General features: G+C 37.3%; 1 protein-coding gene across 1 annotated transcript in view; it reads left to right on the forward strand.

The window, feature by feature from the left end:
* The window catches only part of NYAP2 (neuronal tyrosine-phosphorylated phosphoinositide-3-kinase adaptor 2), a 256,629-nt gene that overhangs the window by 91,998 nt on the left and 142,744 nt on the right, over positions 1-21,887 (forward strand). The window contains exon 2 of the mRNA XM_024124654.2: positions 15,095-15,396. Coding sequence (XP_023980422.2) covers positions 15,095-15,396 — 302 coding nt within the window. The remainder of the gene's footprint in view (positions 1-15,094; positions 15,397-21,887) is intronic.

Raw genomic sequence — 21,887 nt, forward strand, 5'->3', positions numbered from 1 at the left:
GGAATCCAAGGTTTTCCAATGCTTTAAAAAAAACTGAAACAGATGCCCATAAATGACAGTTATAAATGGGGGTAAAAAGCAACCTTTGCCAAAGAATCATTAAATTAATTGTCTTCCTTAAGTTGAACCATTCTTCAGTAAATAAGAAACTCCCTTTTCAGTAAGGCAGCCATGAAGTCACATTTCCCTGCTCCCCTTAGAAGTGTGTAAGAAAGGTTTATTTTAATACGGTAGATCTTAAATTCAAATGTGCTCTCCATTAAACGATAAACCCTGAGGGCTATGTATCTTTCACTACTGTGTAACACAGGCAACAAATAACAGATGATAAATATTATAATGAGGCCAACTAAGATACCACATCCATTATAACTGGGAAATTGTTTCTTTTTATTTTAAGATGCACTGTGGGCATTAAAACTGTTGCTAATCTCTTGGGATAATAGCTTCTAATTTGTTATGAATAAAGATGTGTGGGAGAGGATGAGGTTTGATCAAAGGCAAATTTTTCACACTGGACCCTGAAGCCCTTAAGGGCTGCACCTTAAAGTGAATAATCCAAGTGCATGCATTGACATGGTGTATTAGATTCAATCATTTTGTCTGAAGGAAACCAATCAGGGAAAGTGAATTGTTCCCGAAAAGTCACCCTAGAAAAACAGAGCCAAGCTTCTGGCCTCTGCGTAGGCAGTCCATGGCATCTATATTTCAGTCTTTTATATTACTACATTCGGGTGCGTTAAGCAGAGGTACAACCTGTTGTGTATAAAGACAGCACATTGGTCACTCCATTTAGGGTAACTAATGCATCTGTGAATGAGCGTTTAGTTCTTAAGCAGTATCTCTAGTGATTCACGTTTACATGTCACTCTGATTATATGGATGAGGGATGGAAGGTTGGATTTTGGAATTGCAGGCATTTATTTTTTAAATGGACTTCAGAAATGTCAAGGAGTGCAGTTCCCAGACTTATCAGTTTGCCAAGATAGTGTGTTCAATAGAAAAATAGTTTCTGTTGTTAAATAGGAAAAACACTTCATGAATATAACCTGACCTTGTTTTACACTGATTTTGATGTCACAAATATCCTGAGGGATCGTTTGATAAAGTATTTTCTACCCTAGTGATAGATGAATGAATCTATTTAGAAATGATTTCCCCAGAGGTCATATGATGATGTACGAGCAGAGCTAGAAACAGAATCTCCTAACTAGGGTGGAAAAAGCTTGTGTTCTGTGTTTGTCTGTCTGTCTGTCTATCTCTGTGAGATAGATCTGTACTGTCTCTTTCTGTAGATGTAAAGATTATAGATTTTTTCCACTTTACTAGTACTTCCTGGAAAAAAAAATGGCTTGACTACTTGTTCAATTGTAGATCTTGAGCTCTGTCTTCTTTAGAGGTTGGGAATTTCTGGATGACATAATGTACTTCTTCTCTGTATTTCATTTTACATCTTTACTTCCTTCCAAACCAAACTTCTTTGATTTTTTTAAAAAATTTGGTCTTCCAGACTTATTTATTAAAGCAAAATTTCTAGACAGTTACAATCCTTTAATTTAATATATACCTAGAAATAATAAGTTAAAATAGTTAACTATAGATTCCTTTTAATTATTGTCTAAATTTACTTTAAATCCCTAAACACTGACATGTTACTTTTTATGTGCAAAGAAGCATACCAAATGCTAAGGGAGATAAAGAAATGTACAAAATTTGATCCCCATCCTCAAAAGTTCTAGAATCTCATGTTTGTGTATGATAGCTATAAGGCAGAAAGTGACAAATAATGCACAAGAAATTCAAGCTAGAGGAGAGGGGGTATTGATAAAAGGTTCAGGGAGAACATGGCATTCAGTTTAGGTTCTGATGAACATGACATTTATTTTTTTCAAGTGGAGGTATAGTTTGAAGAGGAAAAGACCCCAGGGAGCCAGAATTATGTGAGCGGGTGGAAAGGAGCTTGGGTCATACATACAAAGCCTGAATTGCCTTATGGAAAAAGTGGGCTCTATTTTTGGGTAATCCTGAAAGCTCTAAAGAAGGGAAATGAGGTAATCCTATTTCTTTTTTAGGACTATTTCTTCAGGTTAATGAATAGGGAAATTGAGATAGAGAATCCAACTAGGAATATCACTTAGTAGCCAAGACAAAAAGTTAATAAAAGCCTCGTAGATAATTTGGAAAATAGGAGACAGATGTGAGATCAAAGGAGACGAGGAAGGATTTGTTGACCAGTGTGTACATAGGAAGAATGTAGATGTCAAATTACTTGGGGGTTTCTGTTCTCTGTGACTGATAGCATGAGGATGCTATTGAAGAAAAAGTTTCAACAGAGGGACGTGGGAGACGATGCTGAGTTAGTTTTGGAGCATATTGACCTTGAGTGTCAAAGGGACATCTATTCATCTTAATAGCATATTTCAAGTTTTTAGAAAGGGTGAAAGCCTTATGTTTAAGACAGAGCTGACACTAAAGCGTTTTGATTCCAGTTCTCTGATTTTGCTTGGCAAATTATGCCATATGTCTTCTAGAAGGTAAATGAATAGGTGGCTATGTACTTGGGAGCTTTACAGATGCAAGGATAAATCCTTTTTCTCGATATAAAATCATACCAGAAATAACTTTGGGTATACTAGTCCTTTTCTGCCAGTATTTTGGATAATACAGACTCTGCAAAATAGGATGCATATCTTGCTAGATTTGCACACACAACAATAGCAGAAGCTTTCAAAGGTGATGTCAGTATCTAATGTGGCATCATGGATAATGGTTGGGGCTGGGAAAGTCACAAGGTACCCAACTTCTCAAAAGAGAAAATATATTGAAATGGTACTGAAGAGCATGGCATCTGATGCTTTCTTGAATTGTTTAGTTCTTTCCTGAATTCAGGGCATTGCTTTGTATGTTATCACCGCTAGGAAAATGTGTTTACCTCCAGCACCCATTTCCAAAGTGCTTTCAGAATATAATTGCTCAAATAATTTTCTGTGAGTAAATTAACATTTTACATTATTTTATTAACTGTACATAATTATACCTGAAGAAAAATTTGACTTTCTGTAGTTCAATGGCTATCTCTAAAAAGCTTCCTTTGAATCAATGATCTTGGAGTCTTTGCTGATAATTTTGTGGGATTTTTTTTTTTTTTTGTAGGAATGAAACCAACATTTTTGAGACTTATTGAGCCTCTACTGTGTGCCAGGCTTTTGCTAGTTGATTTTTTTAATAGAATATAAATATAGAGGATCTAGATCTAATACAATTGGGACTGATTAAACAAAATATTTAAAAATTGGAGCAATATTAAAAAAAAGAAACACATAAGCACATATAAAACTCTTTAAAACTGTAAAGTTGTAAATATACACTGTCTACCAAATTTGGCAATAGAGTCTTTTATTTGTGTGTGTTTTCCCTAATTGGATTTCCATATAATCTTTATGCACAAAACATGTCCATTAGTTTTCACTTTTTAATTTGGTTTCAGTTTCCTTAAAGCTGAGCCCAAATTTAAAGACATTTGGAAAAACAAGCAAACAAACAAACATAGTTCAGACTCCTTTTAGATTTAACAGATTTACCATAATCTCACCACATCCAACCAGACCATATTTTTTTTAGTAAACCTCCTTTCATTGAGTATCTTCCAAACCACTGACATAGTTTTTCAACAGAGTTTTCAGAGAAATTCTCACTAAATTTTCAAACTCATGTTTCTTTGATTTATATACTATTTGATAATATAATTACAGCAACAAGTGCAATTGACATGAGCAGTTTTGAGAGCAAACTTAACTATCATCAACATACAATTCAGTCCTCTGAGCGTGAGTGAGCCTGCCTATCAACCATGGGCATTCAGAATGCCATGGCTGTTGATCAAAATGTTTTACAAAGTTAAAGAAGAATTAGATCTAATCCAGGGATTTGTTAAATAAAAATTAGTTTAGAGGTTTCCACTGTGTTATCTCAGGCATCCAGATTGTCTATAAACATATGATAGGTAGCTATTAGAAGGCTCCATTTTGTTTCAACAGTGAAAATGATTATTGGATACTTGAGTCACATAGTGTCCTGGCAGCTTTTCTTTCTAATGATAGTTTGAAAATGCCTAAGTCAAAGAGTTTTTAAAAAGAAAGGCTCTGAAAATATCAAGCAGTTTTTCATGGATCATATCTTACCCTCCCTTCCATTATCTCTACTTACTTTCCACTTTCTGCAAATAATTCATGGTCTGTCCCTCAAGCAGCTCACAGACCAGAAGAGATCAACTCACAGATGACAACCGTAGAGTGCCATAGAGGAGGTGCTCTGATAGGGAGAAGGACAGAGCCCTCTGACAGCCCTGACGGCCAGAGGCCTGGAGATCAACCTTGAAAAAGCCTAGCTGATAACAGAAGCCTTTGTCAAGGAAACCACATCTGAATTAGATCTTTAAACATGATTTAGCCAAAGGAAGAAGCTCAAGCAGACAGAGCAGCATGACTGCTGGCTGAGGTCACAATTTAACCTGTCTGTGTCCTCAAGACTCATTGCCACCCTTTGCATACAGTCAGTCTTGAACTTTATCCCTGAATCAACAATCTGGAACAAAGTTAAAGTGGGAACATGTTATATTAGGGTAATTTAAGTTCAAGGAGGGAGAATGTCGCAGATGAGACTTGGTATAGGATCCAAATCTGAAAAGACCATGAGTGTCACATAAAAGTTTGGATTTTTCGTCTGAAGAAATAGAAAAGCTATCAAAGGGTTTTAATTTAGGGAGTGACATGAGCAAATCTGCACTTACAAGGATAAATCTGGCAGCACCGTGGAGAATGATCCGCTAAGAGGCAATTGCATTAATTTAGTCCTGAAATTATGAGCACCTAAACCCAGGCAGACCAGGGGAGATGGAGAAGAGGGGATTAAGGTGATCCCTGCATTCGGATTACTCTTATAACAAGGACAAGAATTAACAGTGTGCTAGTATTCTCAGATTTTTCCTTTCTCCTTCATCACAAACTAAGAAAATGGCAAGTGAAGGAAAGGAGGAAATTAAATAAAACTATCATCTGTCCTGGTGCTTAAGAAACCTGGGAGTTTATTCCTGAATTATGCCCAATCATATATACAGTTCTCCATTCATTTAGTTAATAAATGTTTACTGGGTACCCTCTTTGAGCCAAGTACAGCTCCAGCCACTGGAATTACAAGACAAACAGGTCCAATGAAGTTCTACCCAAATAACTCTAATTTCTCAGTTTCTCTCAATTCCAAATGTCTGCACACACATTCTCTTCTCTCTACTTCTCTCCCTTATCTGATTAAGTCTTACTCATGCTCTGCATGAGCTGAAAAGCCACTTCCTCTGCCATGGGACTTCCCAGACCCTCAGCCATGGTTGGGGCCCCAGGACTTGTGCTTCCATTGCACTTGCCTGGTACTTCCTCTGAGAGAACATCTGATCGCATGGCACTTAAATCATGCTGGTTCAATTGCCTGTGATGCCGTGAGGACACGGACCCCTCTGCTTTGGTCACTGCCCAACAAAGTGTAGGCATTCAAATACTTTGTGAATAAATGGTGAGTAAATGAATTAAATGCCTCAACACAGAGAATTGTTTCTTCCTCCATAAAAATGATACTTTTAGAAAGCCAAACTCATCACTATACTTTAAACTGGCATTAAGGTAGCCTTCTACTCAGGAAGTTCAAGGCTGTTATATGTTAACATTCTGTATTTCTAGCTTCTGCTTCTAGATTGAGAAATGAGCCACATATGGTTAGCTAAACTCATTTGTGAAAACTTGGCATGTTCTCAAACCATATTCAAAGCTTATATTAGTTTTGAAGACACAAATAAAAAAATATATTTTCCAGAACCTCCCCTTCTTTGGTTGAATTTTTGGAAAAGATCTCCCACGATGTGAACTTCTGTAAACTATATTCTAAGTTGAATCTGAATATCATTATATGATTTGAATTTTCCATATTCTGTCTCTTCTTCAAGCCATGACACTTTAAGGAGTAGAGAAATATTATTTGTGTATAGAAATGAGGAATGTTTTAATTTTAGATTCCAAAATACCATAGATAATAACATATGCTAATCTTAAAAGCACTCGACATGTTTCAAGTAAAAATAGGTCTCTTAAAGATGTTCCATAGAATTTGTTCTGGCTTTAATAAACATTCGATTTCAGTCCCATCTCTTTAGAGACTCAGAAGTGAATAATAGGAACTTTGATAAAGGTTAAAAAAATCTCTCTACTCCCCACTCTAACCTTCTCACTTTATTTTATGACTAAGCATTAAATCAATGGGCTGCAATATCAACTTCAAACTCTTGGCAATAAGTACTTATGATAAATAATGACATATTTGTTTTTCAAGCATAACTCTAGCCATGACTACCTTAAGCCCTAACTTTCATAAAAATCTTGAATTATCATGGAGTTTTGACAGAAAAAAACCATAAAATCCGTTCAAAAATTTGCCCAACTCTATATTATACCCACAATTATGACAGAAAAGATAAATTATTTATTTTTGTTAATTTTCCTTCATTTTCAAGCAAGATCTTTTTTCTCCCCAAATTTGGATTTGGAAGTGTATTGCCTGACAATTATTGTCAAAGCCCTCTTAGAGAAATAAGCAAAATGCCCTTATACTGTTAAAGTATTTTTTTCTTTTATGGTGCCATAGGTTGGAAATTTATCATTAAAATGCCCTCCTTATAACTGGATACAGAAAGGTAAAAACTGTTACAGAGTTGCCTGGCAAACCAGGAAGTTAGGGAAGGCGCCTTAATATTTGTCTAGCCTCAACTTGTATTGGACACCTTCCTAGGTGTCTTTGACATTTTTTAATCTTATTTTAATTTCTTATAACAACTCTGGAAAGTATTTCCCTCATATAGAGATAAAGGTAATAGAAGCTCAGAAAGTATGTGCCTCCTACCTAAAATCAGGTAGCTACTCAATGGTTGATTACATATTTAATATTCTTTCTGAGACACCAAATTTTGGGCAGAGTTGAAGTATCTTAGCAAAGAGAAATAATATAGGGCTTAAGCATATCAATTTTAAATATAACATCTGGAGTTAGAAACTGAATCCCTTCTCTTCGGGACAAGTTTCTTTTTTCCCATTGTTTTGTTTTATTCAGTTTTGTTTTGCTATTATAGTTCACCACAGCAGGTAATAAAGAGGTGTGTAAAGATCCCATTTTTAACACTTGACCTTAAGCTCCAAGAAGCATCAGTAAATAGCCAGACACCGGGAATTTATGTCTGGAAAAACATGAGGAAGAGTTAAGATATTAGGAGCACAAAAGTAGAAAATAGGTATCATAGAGTATATGAAGTGGTGAAAATGAATGTTTGTGCCTAAGGCAAGAAATCCACAGGTTATGGCTTTGAATAAGCAAGTGGGGCTCAGGGAAGACATCGAGGGTAATGGTGAGTGAACAGTTTGGAAGAAAATATGAACACAGTTTAATGTTACTGGAGCCAAGTTTCCACATCAAAGTGTACTGCATGATCAAAAATACATATATGGGGCAAACCTATTCGACACTTAATTATTTCCACTTATACTGTTAAAAAGGAAGGATATTTTCCAGCAATAAATAAGAATGATGCATTCACTTCCTGCCCTGTGTCATTCCTAGTCCTTTCCTGATATCAACTGCATTTTCTGACATGTTAGTCAATAATATTTATTTAGTAATTGCTGCATTGTACTGGCTCATTTAGGACTGTATTCCAATGTAAGTGCCAGAAAACCCAACTAAATCGGGCTTCAACAAAATGGAATTTAGTATTTGACAAAACTAACTGAAGGGCCCTAGGATTTACCTACCTGCAGGCACATCTAGATCCAGGTCTACGATGCCACAGACCTGGTTCCACTAGTCTCTCTTTGTAGTGGCAAGAGGGCTGAGGCATTTTGAGATGCTACCCAGTGCCCAGGTTTACTCTGATTCACCAGTTTGCCAGTCCCTACAATAGTCATGGTGGCCAAGGTGATCTAGTGGTTGATTGGCTGAGTCTGTGTAACATGTTAGACTGAGAGGAAGAAGACTGATCTCCACGTAGGAATTATCATTGCCAGAATTAGGGAGAATGAATCCCTTGGAAGCACAAATGACAAGTGTCCACAAAATTCTCTAAGCCCTCTATAATCTATCTATCTATCTATCTATCTATCTATCTATCTGTCTATGTACCTATGTGTGTCTGTATGTATCTATCTATGTACCTATATATGTGTGTATGTATGTATCTATCTATCTATCTAATCTATCTCCAAAGTGGATTTACATCCTTTCTTCATTTTTTTCCTTCATAAAACAAGTATGTTTGAGCACCTATAATGTGACAGTGTTTATAACAGTGAGCGAGAAGACAGGACTCCTGCCTGCGTGAATCTCAAGGTGAGTGGATGTGAGGTGCCACTTGTACACATCAAGGCCTAATAGTGCTGGGATGATGAATTGTATGACAATTTCCATCTGCCAAAAATCATGGAAGATGTAATGAATCACACCTCTCTCTTAGCAGTCAGACTATGGGTTGAGGCATATTGCCTGTCAAAATAGGAAAAAGTATAACATACCAATCTTTTGGCTCTTTCTTTATATAATTTTTCATAAGCACAGATTGTTTTAGCTGGAAATGATACCTAGAAGGGGCCAGTGTTGAGGGGGGAAAGGACAAGTTCTAGAGCGGGGGTCCCCCTGGTGAGTGGGCTAGCAGGACTCACAGGGCAGCATAGGGTCATCAGTGTTAGGTCTTGTGTATCTGCAGAGAAGGCAAGAGGAAGACAGCATCAAATATAAACTTTTTAAGTAGTAATTTTAATGAATAAAATCTCAATATTGATTTCCATCTGCCCATTCACTGTAAAAATGCCTAACATGAAAGATTTGAATACTTAGCAGATGACAGTGGTAAACTTGCCCACAGGTAAATTTTATTATCTCCTTTAGAGATAGAGTCTCCACCTCCCTTTCAGATTTACCCCATTTACTTTATGATTGAATAATCCCTTTCCCTAATATCAGATAAAGACATCTTCTTGAAAAATCAACAGAAAAAATTCCAGGGGGTTCAGAACTTTGCAAAGGTAAAAATATACTGGATTATGCATCAGTGTCAGAGATGGATTTTTGAACTTAGCTTCACAGAACTGTTACAAAAAAAAAAAAAAAAAAAAAATTCCAAGCAAGAAGCAAACTCCTAGGTAACAACTCTGTTTGTATCCCAACTTCCTAGATATCCTTGAAAGAGGGTGTTCATATGAACCGGGATTCTGGTTTTTTTTTTTTTCCAGTGGTTCCCAGGAATACTCTACTATGAGATATTGGCGTATTTGCTTCAAACTGACACAGAGAAGCAGTGCCTCTGTCACTTTTAGAGTTGACATCTCACCTTAGCAACTCACCCTTCTCAGGGGTTGTGCTTTCATCTCTGAAAGGAAGCATTTCTCAGAAGAAAACATAAAACATTAATGTTGACGGATTTTCAAGAAGACAGCAAGACAAGTAACAATCTCTATTGAATAGCATTGTCGAAGCAGCTCTGAAGTTCTTGTTTTGTACCTTTCTTTGTCAGTCCCGATCAACGGGTACTTTAAAAAAAATCAAAGCAAGTACTGAAGAAAGTTAAGAACATGGAGACTATGTTTGCCTAGATTATCTTGAGTTAAATATAAGATTTTGTTTTGACTTTGTGCACCGTTTTTTGAGGTTACATGGTACCATATACCACATTTTTTAGAGATATGGCCTTACATTGCATATTATGATCCCATAAACAAAATTCAGGAGGACAGGATTTAAACGTAGGAATTGTAAAGCTAAAATTATTGACTGCATATGATATGTCAGATTCCATGCTAAATGCTTCATGTGTAGCATTTCAGGTAAACTTGATAACAATTCCATGAGGTTAATACTACTATTTATCTCTTAAGGAAATGGTCTTTGGGATCAGCAGCTAAAGTAGAGGTGCTAAATGGTGGAGCTGAGGATAGAAACCACAACTTAGTGATTCCAGAGCACAAATGTCCAGGTCTGTTCATAAGCCAATAACTTTTTTGGAGAAGTTTACAAATATTTTATCAATTACTTCTAGGAAAACAACTTACTTTGATTTAAGTAGTACTTTATTTTTTTTAAATTTTATAATAGACAAACAAACCAACAGACAACTACGTCTTGCAACATTACCTTCATTGTGTGAGAAAAAGTGTACTTCTTTAAATTCAGGGTTATGAAACTTATTTTTATTTTTATAACATGAGATGTGTCAGGCTTAATCTATCTTGAGCACTAGAGTCTTACTGCAAAAAGACTCTGCTTTCTTCAGCCCACGTAACTTTCACTTCAAGCCAAGTATTCCTATAGTGGAGTTAGTTCCCTACTTTCCCAACCAGCATTTAAATACTCAGTCTGAAGCAAGAGACTGTCCTATTTTTTCACAGGCATTTCTTATTTCTGGGGTCTCACTTTTGTTATTAGGCTTTCTCTTTCTTGCTTCTTTGGTTTCTGAATGTCATAGATTGTATGATCGTTTCCAAGAATGTTTGTTCATGACCTCCAGAAAGCAGATACCAAGATAGATGAAATTTAGAGGGAGAGATTTATTGAGGTGAATGCCTGGGATAAGGAGGGTGCAGGAATAGGCAGAAAAAGCCTCAGACCACAATGTAGCATGACACCTGTGAAAGGAGAAGGGGAAGGAAAAATAATTGGATAGGAAGAGCTTCAGACCATGGTGTAGCTATGGGGAAGTCTCAGCCAGCCCAACAGGGAAACTCAGACACAAGGACTCCCACACTGGGCAGAAATAGCCAGGTCCCATACCTCATATGCTCTGCTGTTAGCTAGGAGCTTTCCATGGGCATCCGATTTGAAGACTCTATGTCTGGTGGCTGTCAGCTAAGTGCTGTCCTTAGAGAAGTTTCATGGCTGCCACAATTCACCCCTTATGCTCAGCAGATGCTCTTCTGCAGGTTTGGGGACCAGCTCTTTCACGGATCCTGTTGGATGCTTCATGAGGGAAAACTTACAAGGGGACAGTTGGTGTGAGAAACTATAGCTTCTTTCACTGCAGTTCATATGGGGGTTGCAATTGATACGCATTATCTCCCTCCTCCCACACTTATTCTAAATTCACCTCACTCTCACTCTCAGCTAACACCTCTGCTGGTCTCAGTGGCTTGCCCGGTGGTGAGACTAATTTAACGAGAGGTTGGAACATCTGGTCAACAAAACCTTCTTGGGCCAGGTTGCTGCAGGTGACCTTTCAAACTCACAGCTGGGCAAGGGAGTAACCAGAGGGGTCCCACACATTTTTCTCTCTGAACCATCTTGTAACAGCAGCTCTGCCTCCTCCTATTGATCAGGGTCCATGATCTCTTCCACAATGGAGACCTGTCTTCTTGTCTGCTGGCCACTATACAAAGGGACCTCAAATTACTTAGGAGGCAGCTAGCCTTGTTGTTCAATGGGACCCTTACTGTACCTTCGATAAAGATTATGCCCGCTTTGGAGACCAAGACTTCTAACTAGGTGGAGACCAGAATTATGGGGACAAGAAGCACAAAACCCTCAATGTGTCACTAGTTGGCAGCTACCTTCATTCCTAATGTCAAGTTCCCTCTTGAAGGGAGATCTCAGAGGCATATGCTACAAGTGCTGTACCTGTATTTGGTCCCCTACCTGGAAGAGGATTATGCATCCCCACGTATTGTCATGTAACTTGCAGTGATTTCCTGTTGAAAGAGAATCTATCCCCACTCCATTGACATCAAACTTGGCCATAAGACTGGTTTTAGCCAATGGAATGTGAGTTCAACATTACATGCCCCATCTGAGCAGAAGCTTTAAGAGACACTGTGTGGTTCCATGAGTGCTTTTCTCTCTCTGCCATGAGAACATATCTCAGTAGGGGCTAGATCCGAGAATGAAACAGACATGTGGAATACAGCCACAGCTGATGCACAGCTGACCCAATGAATACAAGCAAGAAGTAAACCTGTGTTGTTAAAAATAACTAAGAATGGGGGATTATTTGTTACTTCAGGATAACCTAACAAGATCTGACTAATACATGTACCTTGTCTTAACTGTGATATTTTGCCTGGTCTCTGGTAAGTCTCCTTTGTCCCACTTTCTGATAACTCTGTTTCCCTGGCTGTTTCTAACTAACAGCTGTCTGCTCATTAATGTCTCTAACTATTGTTCTTAATGTTTCTGGGGGGTTTCTGGATTGACTACATCAAAAACATCTGGATATAGTTTTTTAAGAAACTCATTGGCTACAGAGTATGGCTAACTGGCTACAGAGATTCTGATTCAACAAATATGATTAGGTATTTGTCCTTAGTATGGGTCTAGGAATTTTTAAAAGCTCCACATGGTGCTATCCTAAATTCAGGAATTAGTTGTATGCTATGTTTCATAATCTTCAATTTCCTTTAGATTAATCATCTTCACTGGTCTCTTGAACCTAGGTGTACCATAACCTTTATTGCTTACCCTTAGCCTTGGATAATGGCCTTTCTATCCAACTCACCTTAGCCCCACATCTTCATCCTGCATTCACAGCCTGGTCAAATTGAATTTGTACCTGAGACCTGCCATTGTTTAAAGCATACACTGAATTTCTCTTTGGAAAAAGTGTTTGTGTGCGTGTGTGTGTGTGTGTGTGTGTGTGTGTATGTGTGTATACATTACATATATGAACAAAAGGATAGCGAGTTACAGGAAATTGTTTTATGCTGAAAAAATGTAATTTTGAAGCAGCAGAGCTAATTATCTGTCTGGGAAAATGTGTAGGCCCTATTTAGGTCAAAAGTAACAGAGAAATTGCTGATACAATTATTCCTCATAACTCTCATAAATGCCTATGTGCATTAATACATGCATAAATCCCCTCACGTGGATATGTTACTGGGAATGACTGTCTAAATAATCCTCAAAGCACCTTTTATTCAGTGATATGGCAGCAGAAATAAGGAAAAAACATGCAAAATGATTGAGGCAAAGTTAGATGAGATCAAATATTTCATCTTCTATGAGAAAGATTGTCACAATCATCACAAATCAATGACAAATCTTCCCATTCCATCACACCCTGATCTCGCCTCCATCACACCATTCTGCCTTAAATTCTTACCGATTTTTCACAAACCATTCCATCTGAATTTATTCTAGTTTAATTTTTGGCTGATGTTCTTGAAGAAAGCACAGACGTGAAATGGGTGAAAACACTACACGGATTTAGGATACTGACCACTACGATGTGAAAACTTCCACTTAGACATTTGCTTGATTTCATTCATGCTTCTAGATATCCACTGCTCTGGTTAGTGCACTGATATTTCTTCATTTTGCTTTGCAAAGATAGTATATCTAGTATCTGAATATCGACTCATAATACTCAGGAAAAATATGAAGTAAATATAAAAAAACATTTGTGGTTGAATAGCAAGTTGTGATCAGAATTAAATACCAGAATCAGAGTCACATATTCTTGTTGAATCCTTTCTGGCTCTATTCACAAGGGTCATATAATTGTCATAACTCCTTCAGCGAAGGGGGAAGAACAAATATTTACCATGATTTTTCCCACTGGAATGTAAAATGTATGACAAACATTAGAGTCATGAAAGATACAATAAAGAGCCAGCTAAAATTAAGATTTAAAAAAGGCCCAAATAAATTTATATCTAGAAAGGTAGACTCAACAGCCTTCCAAAATTCATATACTCAAAGATACTTTTTTACTTCATACATGTCTAAGAAAATCAACCAAATATTTCTAATAATTCTTCTTTTTGTTTCCTTTATTGATGAATGAGCAAAAACGGGGAAAACTCTAGAAAAACCTCTCTTAAAAATTCATATTGACATTCATGTCCTTTTTCTTCATAGGGTCACAATTACTTAATAGAATAGAAATGCACCCAACAGTCATTTCCTATATGATTAACTGAGCTTCAAGCTGAGAGAGTTTTCTTATACATTTTAAAATTTCTGTTCGAACTTTCCAACGTAAAACTTAAAAACCTTACATTTGGAAACTTTGCGTACTCTGAATAGAACTATCCTCGGATCAGATGAGATTTTAACTCTTGATACATCTCTTTATTAGATGCTGCTATTTTATTCTGTGAGACTAATTTATTAGTAGAACTAAGTTACTAGTGTAACCAAAGGATTCTGGAAACCTGAGAGAGATTAACAATTATTCTATTGATTTAAGCAAGTATTTCCCCTTCCTTCCTTCCTTCCTCCCTCTCTCCCTCCCTCCTTCCCTTCCTTCCTTTACCTCCTCTTCACTTCCTATCTCTCTCTCCCCCCTTGTACTGGTAACAGAACCCCTTTTGTTGTTGTTGTTGTTGTTTTGTTTTTCCCTCTATATTATCTAGGTAAAAGTAGAGATGATCTTGATGAAGTGGAGAAGAATTTCAAATGCTGCCCCCTTGACCTCAGTCATGTGTCAAAAGTCTATGACATATATACACTACTATATATAAAATAGATAACTAATAAGAACCTGCTGTATAGCACAGGGAACTCTACTTAATACTCTGTAATGGCTTATATGGGAAATGAATCTAAAAAAGCATGGATATATGTATATGGATAACTGATTCACTTTGCTGTACACCTGAAACTAACACAACGTTGTAGATCAACTATACTCCAATAAAAATTAAAAAAAAAAAAAGGCAGTCTACAAGTCATTGTCATAAGGAATTCTTGTTTCCTTTTTAAGCCACGGACAAGATTTACCTGAAAGTAGAGAAAAGCAATTGTAGATGAAACGTGCTACATGGTAGCTTTTTTTTTTTTTTCTTTAGAATACTATTTTGAGAGTATGTGGATACCAGGATACCAGAATTTCTGATTATGATCAAATTGTATTTGCTTTACTGTCATATTGAATGCAAAGGCATAGAGTATTTTCATGTTATTGGAAACGTTTCTTCACCAGTGTCAAGTTAAAATGTGAACTATCAACAGTTATAGATATGCTTGTGCCCCTGATCTTGCACATCCTGGCTCACTTGGCGCGGGTTTCGTCTTTCTTTTACAGCATAGGTGGAGAAGTAGGGCGAGGCCACGAAGGAACTTACGTGGGCAAACACTTCCGCATGGGATTCATGACGATGCCCGCTCCTCAGGACAGGCTGCCCCATCCTTGCTCCAGTGGCTTCTCTGTGAGGTCGCAGTCGCTGCACTCGGTCGGGGGCACAGACGATGACAGCAGCTGTAGCTCCCGGAGACAACCACCCCCCAAGCCCAAGCGGGACCCCAGCACCAAGCTGAGCACGTCGTCCGAGACGGTCAACAGCACAGTGGCCAGTAAGAGCGGGAAAGGCCCCGAGCGGAACGAAGGTAAAACCCGCCAGGCCCACTTCACTTAGAAAGAGACTTCAGGCCACGTGCCCGGGTCCGCATACTAACCAGCATCTGCCTTCCTCCCTGGGTCGCATAGCCCTGTCTCCCTCCCCCCGAGTCTTAGAAAAGAGGAATCCAGGGGGGTGGCTATTTATCTGGGTGTTGTCAAATGACACCCAGAGAAATGTACTTAATTTATATCATTGGAAAGGGAAAGCTATGTATGAGTTTTCTAGCTCCCTTAAAGCTTTGGATCATTAGAAAATTATTTTGCCTAGCAATATGTCTAAAATTTATATTTTCTTGCTTTTATTAGTATTATTTGTATGATTATAGAAGTATCATGTGATCGTTAGGGAGCTTCGTAATGCAGGAAAATATAAAGAAGGAAAATTGTAATCATCTTTAGAAATGATCTTTTTTTTTTAACATTTTGCTGTACTTCCTTCCAGTGAATATGAATTTATGCATGTATGTGTGTACGTTTGTAGTATACACACACGTGTGCACATATACATATTAAAGTCTCTACTTCAATCTCTATTCTATTTCTACCTATATTTATATTTTTCCTCAGCCATGAAATACATAAATCAAATATATCTTAGTCTCCTTGCTGGTCTATGATTATCAATTAGGTCAGGTTAACACCATCTCACCAGCTCTTTAGCCTTGCTTGAATAAATAAGTTTCAGCTTTCCTGAGTTTTTCCTGAGATTCCCTTGGTGGGAGAGTAGTTGCAAGTGTGTTTTGATACAGGCGCATTCAGATTTTTGTGTGTCAGCTGTGGAAAATGCTTCAGGGTGTCCAGTGCTGCCAGTGGCCAACTTGAGAGCATGGCTCTATGAGGTCCCAAGGTCTTTCTCTTACCCTGTCTGTCCCTGACATTCTCCCCAGTTGGCTCCCCTGAGCGCCCAGTGTTCCAAGTTTCCCAGTAGCTTGCAGTAGAGAGTTGAAGCCAGGTGGTCCTTTCCTCAACTGGGTAGGTTTCTTTGTCGCCTGGGCTCCCCAGTCCCTCACAAAAGCTCCCTCATCTTCTGGTCTAATCCTTCCACCGAAGCTCAAACCTAGTCCATGAGACGGGTGCCCAGGAAGCATGTACTATCGTTTCTAATAGCTTCATCTCTCTCATCTCTCCTTTCTCCCATATCAGTGTCCAAGTGCCTATTTAGCCAAAAAAAAAAAAAAAAAGCTTCAGAGTATATTGAAGAATACAAATAAGTACCTGGAGATGGAGCGAATCCATGCATTCTATAGGGAAAATCTCCACTTATGCTCAGATTTTTCCTACCTCACATATATGTGAAAATACATCATGAGTGTGTGTTTGTGAGATTATATAGGTGAATAACCTGTATATGTATATTTACAAAATCGAAATCCTAGTGCATAGAGTTCTGTGTTTTATATTTTCAGTTATTTTCTTGTGACTATTTTCGATGGCATTCAGTTTGTTGGGAAACACCGTTTTTAGGAGGGGCATATCCATCATGATACTTTATTTAATCATTATCTCTTTGATGAAGTCTTAGGTTGGTTCCAGTTTGTTTTGCTATAATGAATATCACTGCAGTGAAGATGTGTGTGTGTCTGTGTGTCTGCTTGTTTGTGTAACACTATTGTTCCTCTGATGTCTTGGAATAGATTAGAATTCTGAGCCTTTTTTCTCATGAGTCAAGGTCATCAGTATGTCCTTCAACTTGTAACACATTGATGTTTTCGAGACAATGTAGGTGTTTCATTTACTTGTTAATAAACTAAAAGGCTCTAGAGATCTGCCTTTTGTAAATTTTAAATATTGTTCCTAAGTTTCCTCTGCTATTGATATATGGTGCCTTTCATTTCTCTTTATATCCTGTGATCTTGTTTCCAAAAATCAGCTTTCCTACTTTTACTGCCAGAAAACTGCATAATTATTTACATTAGATTGTTTTCAAAAGCAGGTTACTGATTTGGAACAGTGGTCTCTGAATGATGAGGGCCTAGAATGATTCAAGAATAAAGAGGAATAAAAGACCCATTGGAAGGGGAGGGGAAAATGAAACAGACAAGGCAAGCAGACAGTAAGGGGTGTGTTATCAGGAGTGTAATGCTCCTGCAAACATTCCTGCAAGCAGTGTAACGTATACACTTCCGAATAGCACCCCCCGGGAAGGGGACCTGGGGCATTCAAAGTAGACACATGTGGAAGATCATGACTGTCCCACAGAAGAAACATCGGAGTGGTGATTCAATTGTCTTAAGAATAGAACTTATTACCATTCATTTGAGATGCTGTAGGTAGCTAATTCCTGAAGTAGAGAAGCTCATAATTCTTTCAGATCCCTTCACCATCTAAAGATCTAAGCTTCTAAATAGCTAGTTATCAAACAGAAGACAGCAGCTCTGTTATCTTTTTTCCTTCTGAGGACAGAAGAGGAGACAGTGAGTAAATTACAGCAGCAGCAAAGACTTATCTCAGACTTGGAAAACTACTTTATGGACAGTGAGGCTTATTAAACACTAGGTTCAAGTTCAACATCTTTCCTCAGAAGGACCTCTAAGGATGGGTTGAGAAGCCTTCAGCTGTAATGCCTCTTTGAGGGTGGTCAGTGGACCAGATGGTCTATTAAGGTTCAGTGCAGAAATGGTCAACTTCTGTGGAAGAGTGATTCTCAATGAAAATTTCACCTTCTCTTCAGAACACTTAATCAAAAGGCAATTGCAAAACTGGATATATTCAAATCTCTTCTACCAAGTTATGACTTCAATAACAGGAGAGAATCAGGGCTCAGTTGAGACATGGGAAAAAAATCTTGAGCCCAAATGCATGCATGCATATGTGTGTACTCAAAGCCAAAATTATATAAATATGTAGATTGCTCTTTTATGAATCCTCAATTCTCTATAATTGTGAGTTAACTGGAGTTCATTACGGAACATATGTTTCCTTTACAATTTTTCTAGCTATCAAAATTATAACAAAGATGAAAAGTGACTTTTATAAATCTTAGTCTGTCTTTTCTTTTTACATTAAATGTCAGCAAAATCAAAATATTGATTCAGTGGCATTAGAATGATTTCCATGGTAACCAGCTTCTATTTAAGTAGGGGCTTATGACTGCCTTGTGGTTAAAAGTAAAAAAGAACTGGACCTGTAGCAAAACAGCTTTTCAGAGTAGGAAAAAAATAGTTTAGTTATGAATACAACCAAAACTCACATGCCAAGAAAATTATAATTTAGCTTTTAAAAATTGTAATTCTGTCATATTGAAAATATATATTTACTATTCTATTTTAGGATCTTTTATAATAACACTTTTCAAAACATGTACAGTAGAGAAGATAAATTGATCATAAATATGTGATAAATATTTTAATTGCCCTTTGTATTGCTTCAGTGTGATGCCTGCTTAGTTTGAGGAAAGCTCAGATGAAATAATGGGAGTTAACTAGAAAGGAGGAGAGGCCTGAGAAGCTGTGTCTTGTGTAGGATGTAGAAAAAGCAGGAACCGTGCAAATTCTCATCCTGCGTTCCCATTGCTCAGGTCAACACGTATCCCATTTATCAGTAGCATCATCCCTAGAGATGCTCTGTGGTGCAGGCAAAAGAGACTGTACTTAGAATCTACAGGCCAACATTGACTTTGGGCCAGTGATCTAATGAGACTGTTTCTTTACCTTTAAAATGATTATAAAGCACTGAAAACTGATCATACTGCCTCCCTCACAGGCTTATGACAAGCCAGTGGGCTAATGGCCACAATGGGGCATGATAAAAAGAAATTGCTATACAAATGTAAGTTCATACGATTTTAAATGTGTACTTACTACCTATTAATAGGCTTGAATAACATGAAATTTTAGTTTAGTGTAGCATATATATTAAAAATAAATAGGAGATATAAGGCCTTTATTATGTTGAGGTTGGTTCCCTCTATGCCTACTTTCTGGAGAGTTTTTTCTCATAAATGGGTGCTGAATTTTGTCTAAAGTTTTTCTGCATCTATTTAGATGATCATATGGTTTTTCTTCTTCAATTTGTTAATATGGTGTATCACATTGATTGATTTGTGTATATTGAAGAATCCTCACATCCCTGGGATAAATCCCACTTGATCATTGTGTATGATCCACTTAATGTGTTGTTGGATTCTGTTTGATAGTATTTTGCTGAGGATTTTTGCATCTATGTTCATCAGTGATATTGGCCTGTAATTTTCTTTTTTTGTGATATCTTTGTCTGGTTTTGGTATCAGGGTGATAGTGGTCTCATAGAATGAGCTTGGGAGTGTTCTTTCCTGTGCAATTTTTGGGAAGAGTTTCAGAAGGATAGGTGTTAACTCTTCTCTAAATGTTTGATAGAATTTGCCTGTGAAGCCATCTGGTTCTGGACTTTTGTTTGTTGGAAGTTTTTAAATCACTGTTTCAATTTCAGTATTTGTGACTAATCTGTTCATATTTTCTATTTCTTCCTGGTTCAGTCTTGAAAGGTTATACCTTTCTAAGAATTTGTCCATTTCTTCTAGGTTGTCCATTTTATTGACATATAGTTTACAAAACAGAAACAGATGTACAGATATCGAGAACAAATGTATGGTTACAAAAGGGGCAACGAGGGAGGGAGGATAAATCAGGAGTTGGGAATTAACATACACACATCACTATATATAAGATAAATAACCAACAAGAACCTACTGTATAGCACAGGGAACTCTACTCAATATTCTGTGGTAACCTATATGAGAAAAGAATCTGAAAAAGAATGAATATATGTATATGTATCACTGAATCACTTTACTGTACACCTGAAACTAACACAACATTGTAAATCAGCTATACTCCAATAAAAATAAATAGGACAGGAAAAGAAATATATTTAGTATAATGAGGAAACCATTTTTATTAAACTTCAAGTACTTCTAACACTTTAGACTCCTTTAAAAAATTTAAGTATTCTTTTTTTTAACTTTTCTTATATATTGGAGTATAGTTGATTAAGGGTATTCTTTTTTTGAAGTATAATTAAGGTATAACATTATGTTAGTTTCAGCTGTATAACATGATTCAATATTTGTATATGTTGCATAAAGATCACCACAATAAGTCTAGATAACGTCCATCACCATACATATTGCCTGTTTTTTGTGATGAGGACTTTTAAGACCTACTCTCTTAGCTACTTTCAAATATGCAATACAGTATTATTAACTGTATTCACCATGCTGCACATTAAATCCCCAAGACTTATTTATTTTATAACTGGAAGTTTGTTCCATTTCACCCATACCTCCAAAACTAAGTATTCTTCACTTTCATTTGTTTTAAACTCTTCTTTCAAGCCATTCTCAACTCTTAATTTATGATAATGCTTCATGATTGTCTTTACAAAACAATGAACTGGGATAGTTCTCCTGGTTTCTGATTTCACCTTCTAGAGACGTTTGGTAGAGTTGTATCTATGAATTAAAAATTGGAATTCCTGCAGGAACATTTGGAATCTGACTGTCCTCAAAAACTTGAACTGTGTGGTTGAGCCAGAACCAAAGGAAGGCTAAGTTCATGATAGAATCACTGCCTTAAAAACAAAACCAAACACAAATCCCTCTCTCGAGGTTACCAAACAAAGTAGATTACAGCCTTCAGCAATGTTGCTTTTCATGCCGCCATTTATCCTGCCAATGCTTTGAGTGCCTACCTGGTCGTACTGGAGATCCGGTGGTGAACAGAAGTGGTGCTTTCTTTCATGTTCCTTACAACCAATTTTGCTTCCAACTCTCTTGCTCAGCCTGTTTCCCTCTATCCATATCACAAAGCAAGCACTGATGTACAAGAATCTTTTCTAGAAACCAGAAAATCTGGCATGATAACTACGTGAGCATCCTCCATGTAATTAGTTGTTTAGCTCTGGAAGAAACAGCTTAACACATTTTAATAATGTGGGTTTTTTTCCTACAAAGAATATTTGTTGCTCTTTCGCTGTTCAGTGCTAACAGTTTAAAGGTGTCTGAATCTGATTTTGTACCAATGTACAGCTTCGTAAGCAACCTGTGAGCATTTGAGGAGAGAGGAGGAGAAACAAGTTGATTGCGCTTTTTACTGTGGAGAATTTACAGGTTTACCAGGTCAGAATTCCGGTTTGGGAACCTGAATCAGCCCTAGTCAGGGCCAGCCATAAACTTGATTTTGCTTTCTCAATGACTAGCCCAGATTTCTGACCCTTCCAAGATACTCATATGAAAATTTAACACTATTCCCTTTATGACTCAGCATGACATATTAGAAAAACATGGGCTTCAGAGGCAAACAGACATATCAGTGCTGCCAACATTTAATACAGTGTCTCTCACAGCCTCATTTTCCTCATCTATACAATGAGAATAGCAATCCTGGTCTTAGGTGGTAGGTGGAATCTTGTCCAAGATATTTATCCAGAGTTCCCCATTCCTTGGTATATTCACCCTGGATATTCCCTGGAACTGACATACCATCGGTGGCCTGAAGATGGA

Source organism: Physeter macrocephalus, chromosome 2 (genome assembly GCF_002837175.3).
Source record: "Physeter macrocephalus isolate SW-GA chromosome 2, ASM283717v5, whole genome shotgun sequence".
In the NCBI taxonomy this organism is placed as follows: domain Eukaryota; kingdom Metazoa; phylum Chordata; class Mammalia; order Artiodactyla; family Physeteridae; genus Physeter; species Physeter macrocephalus.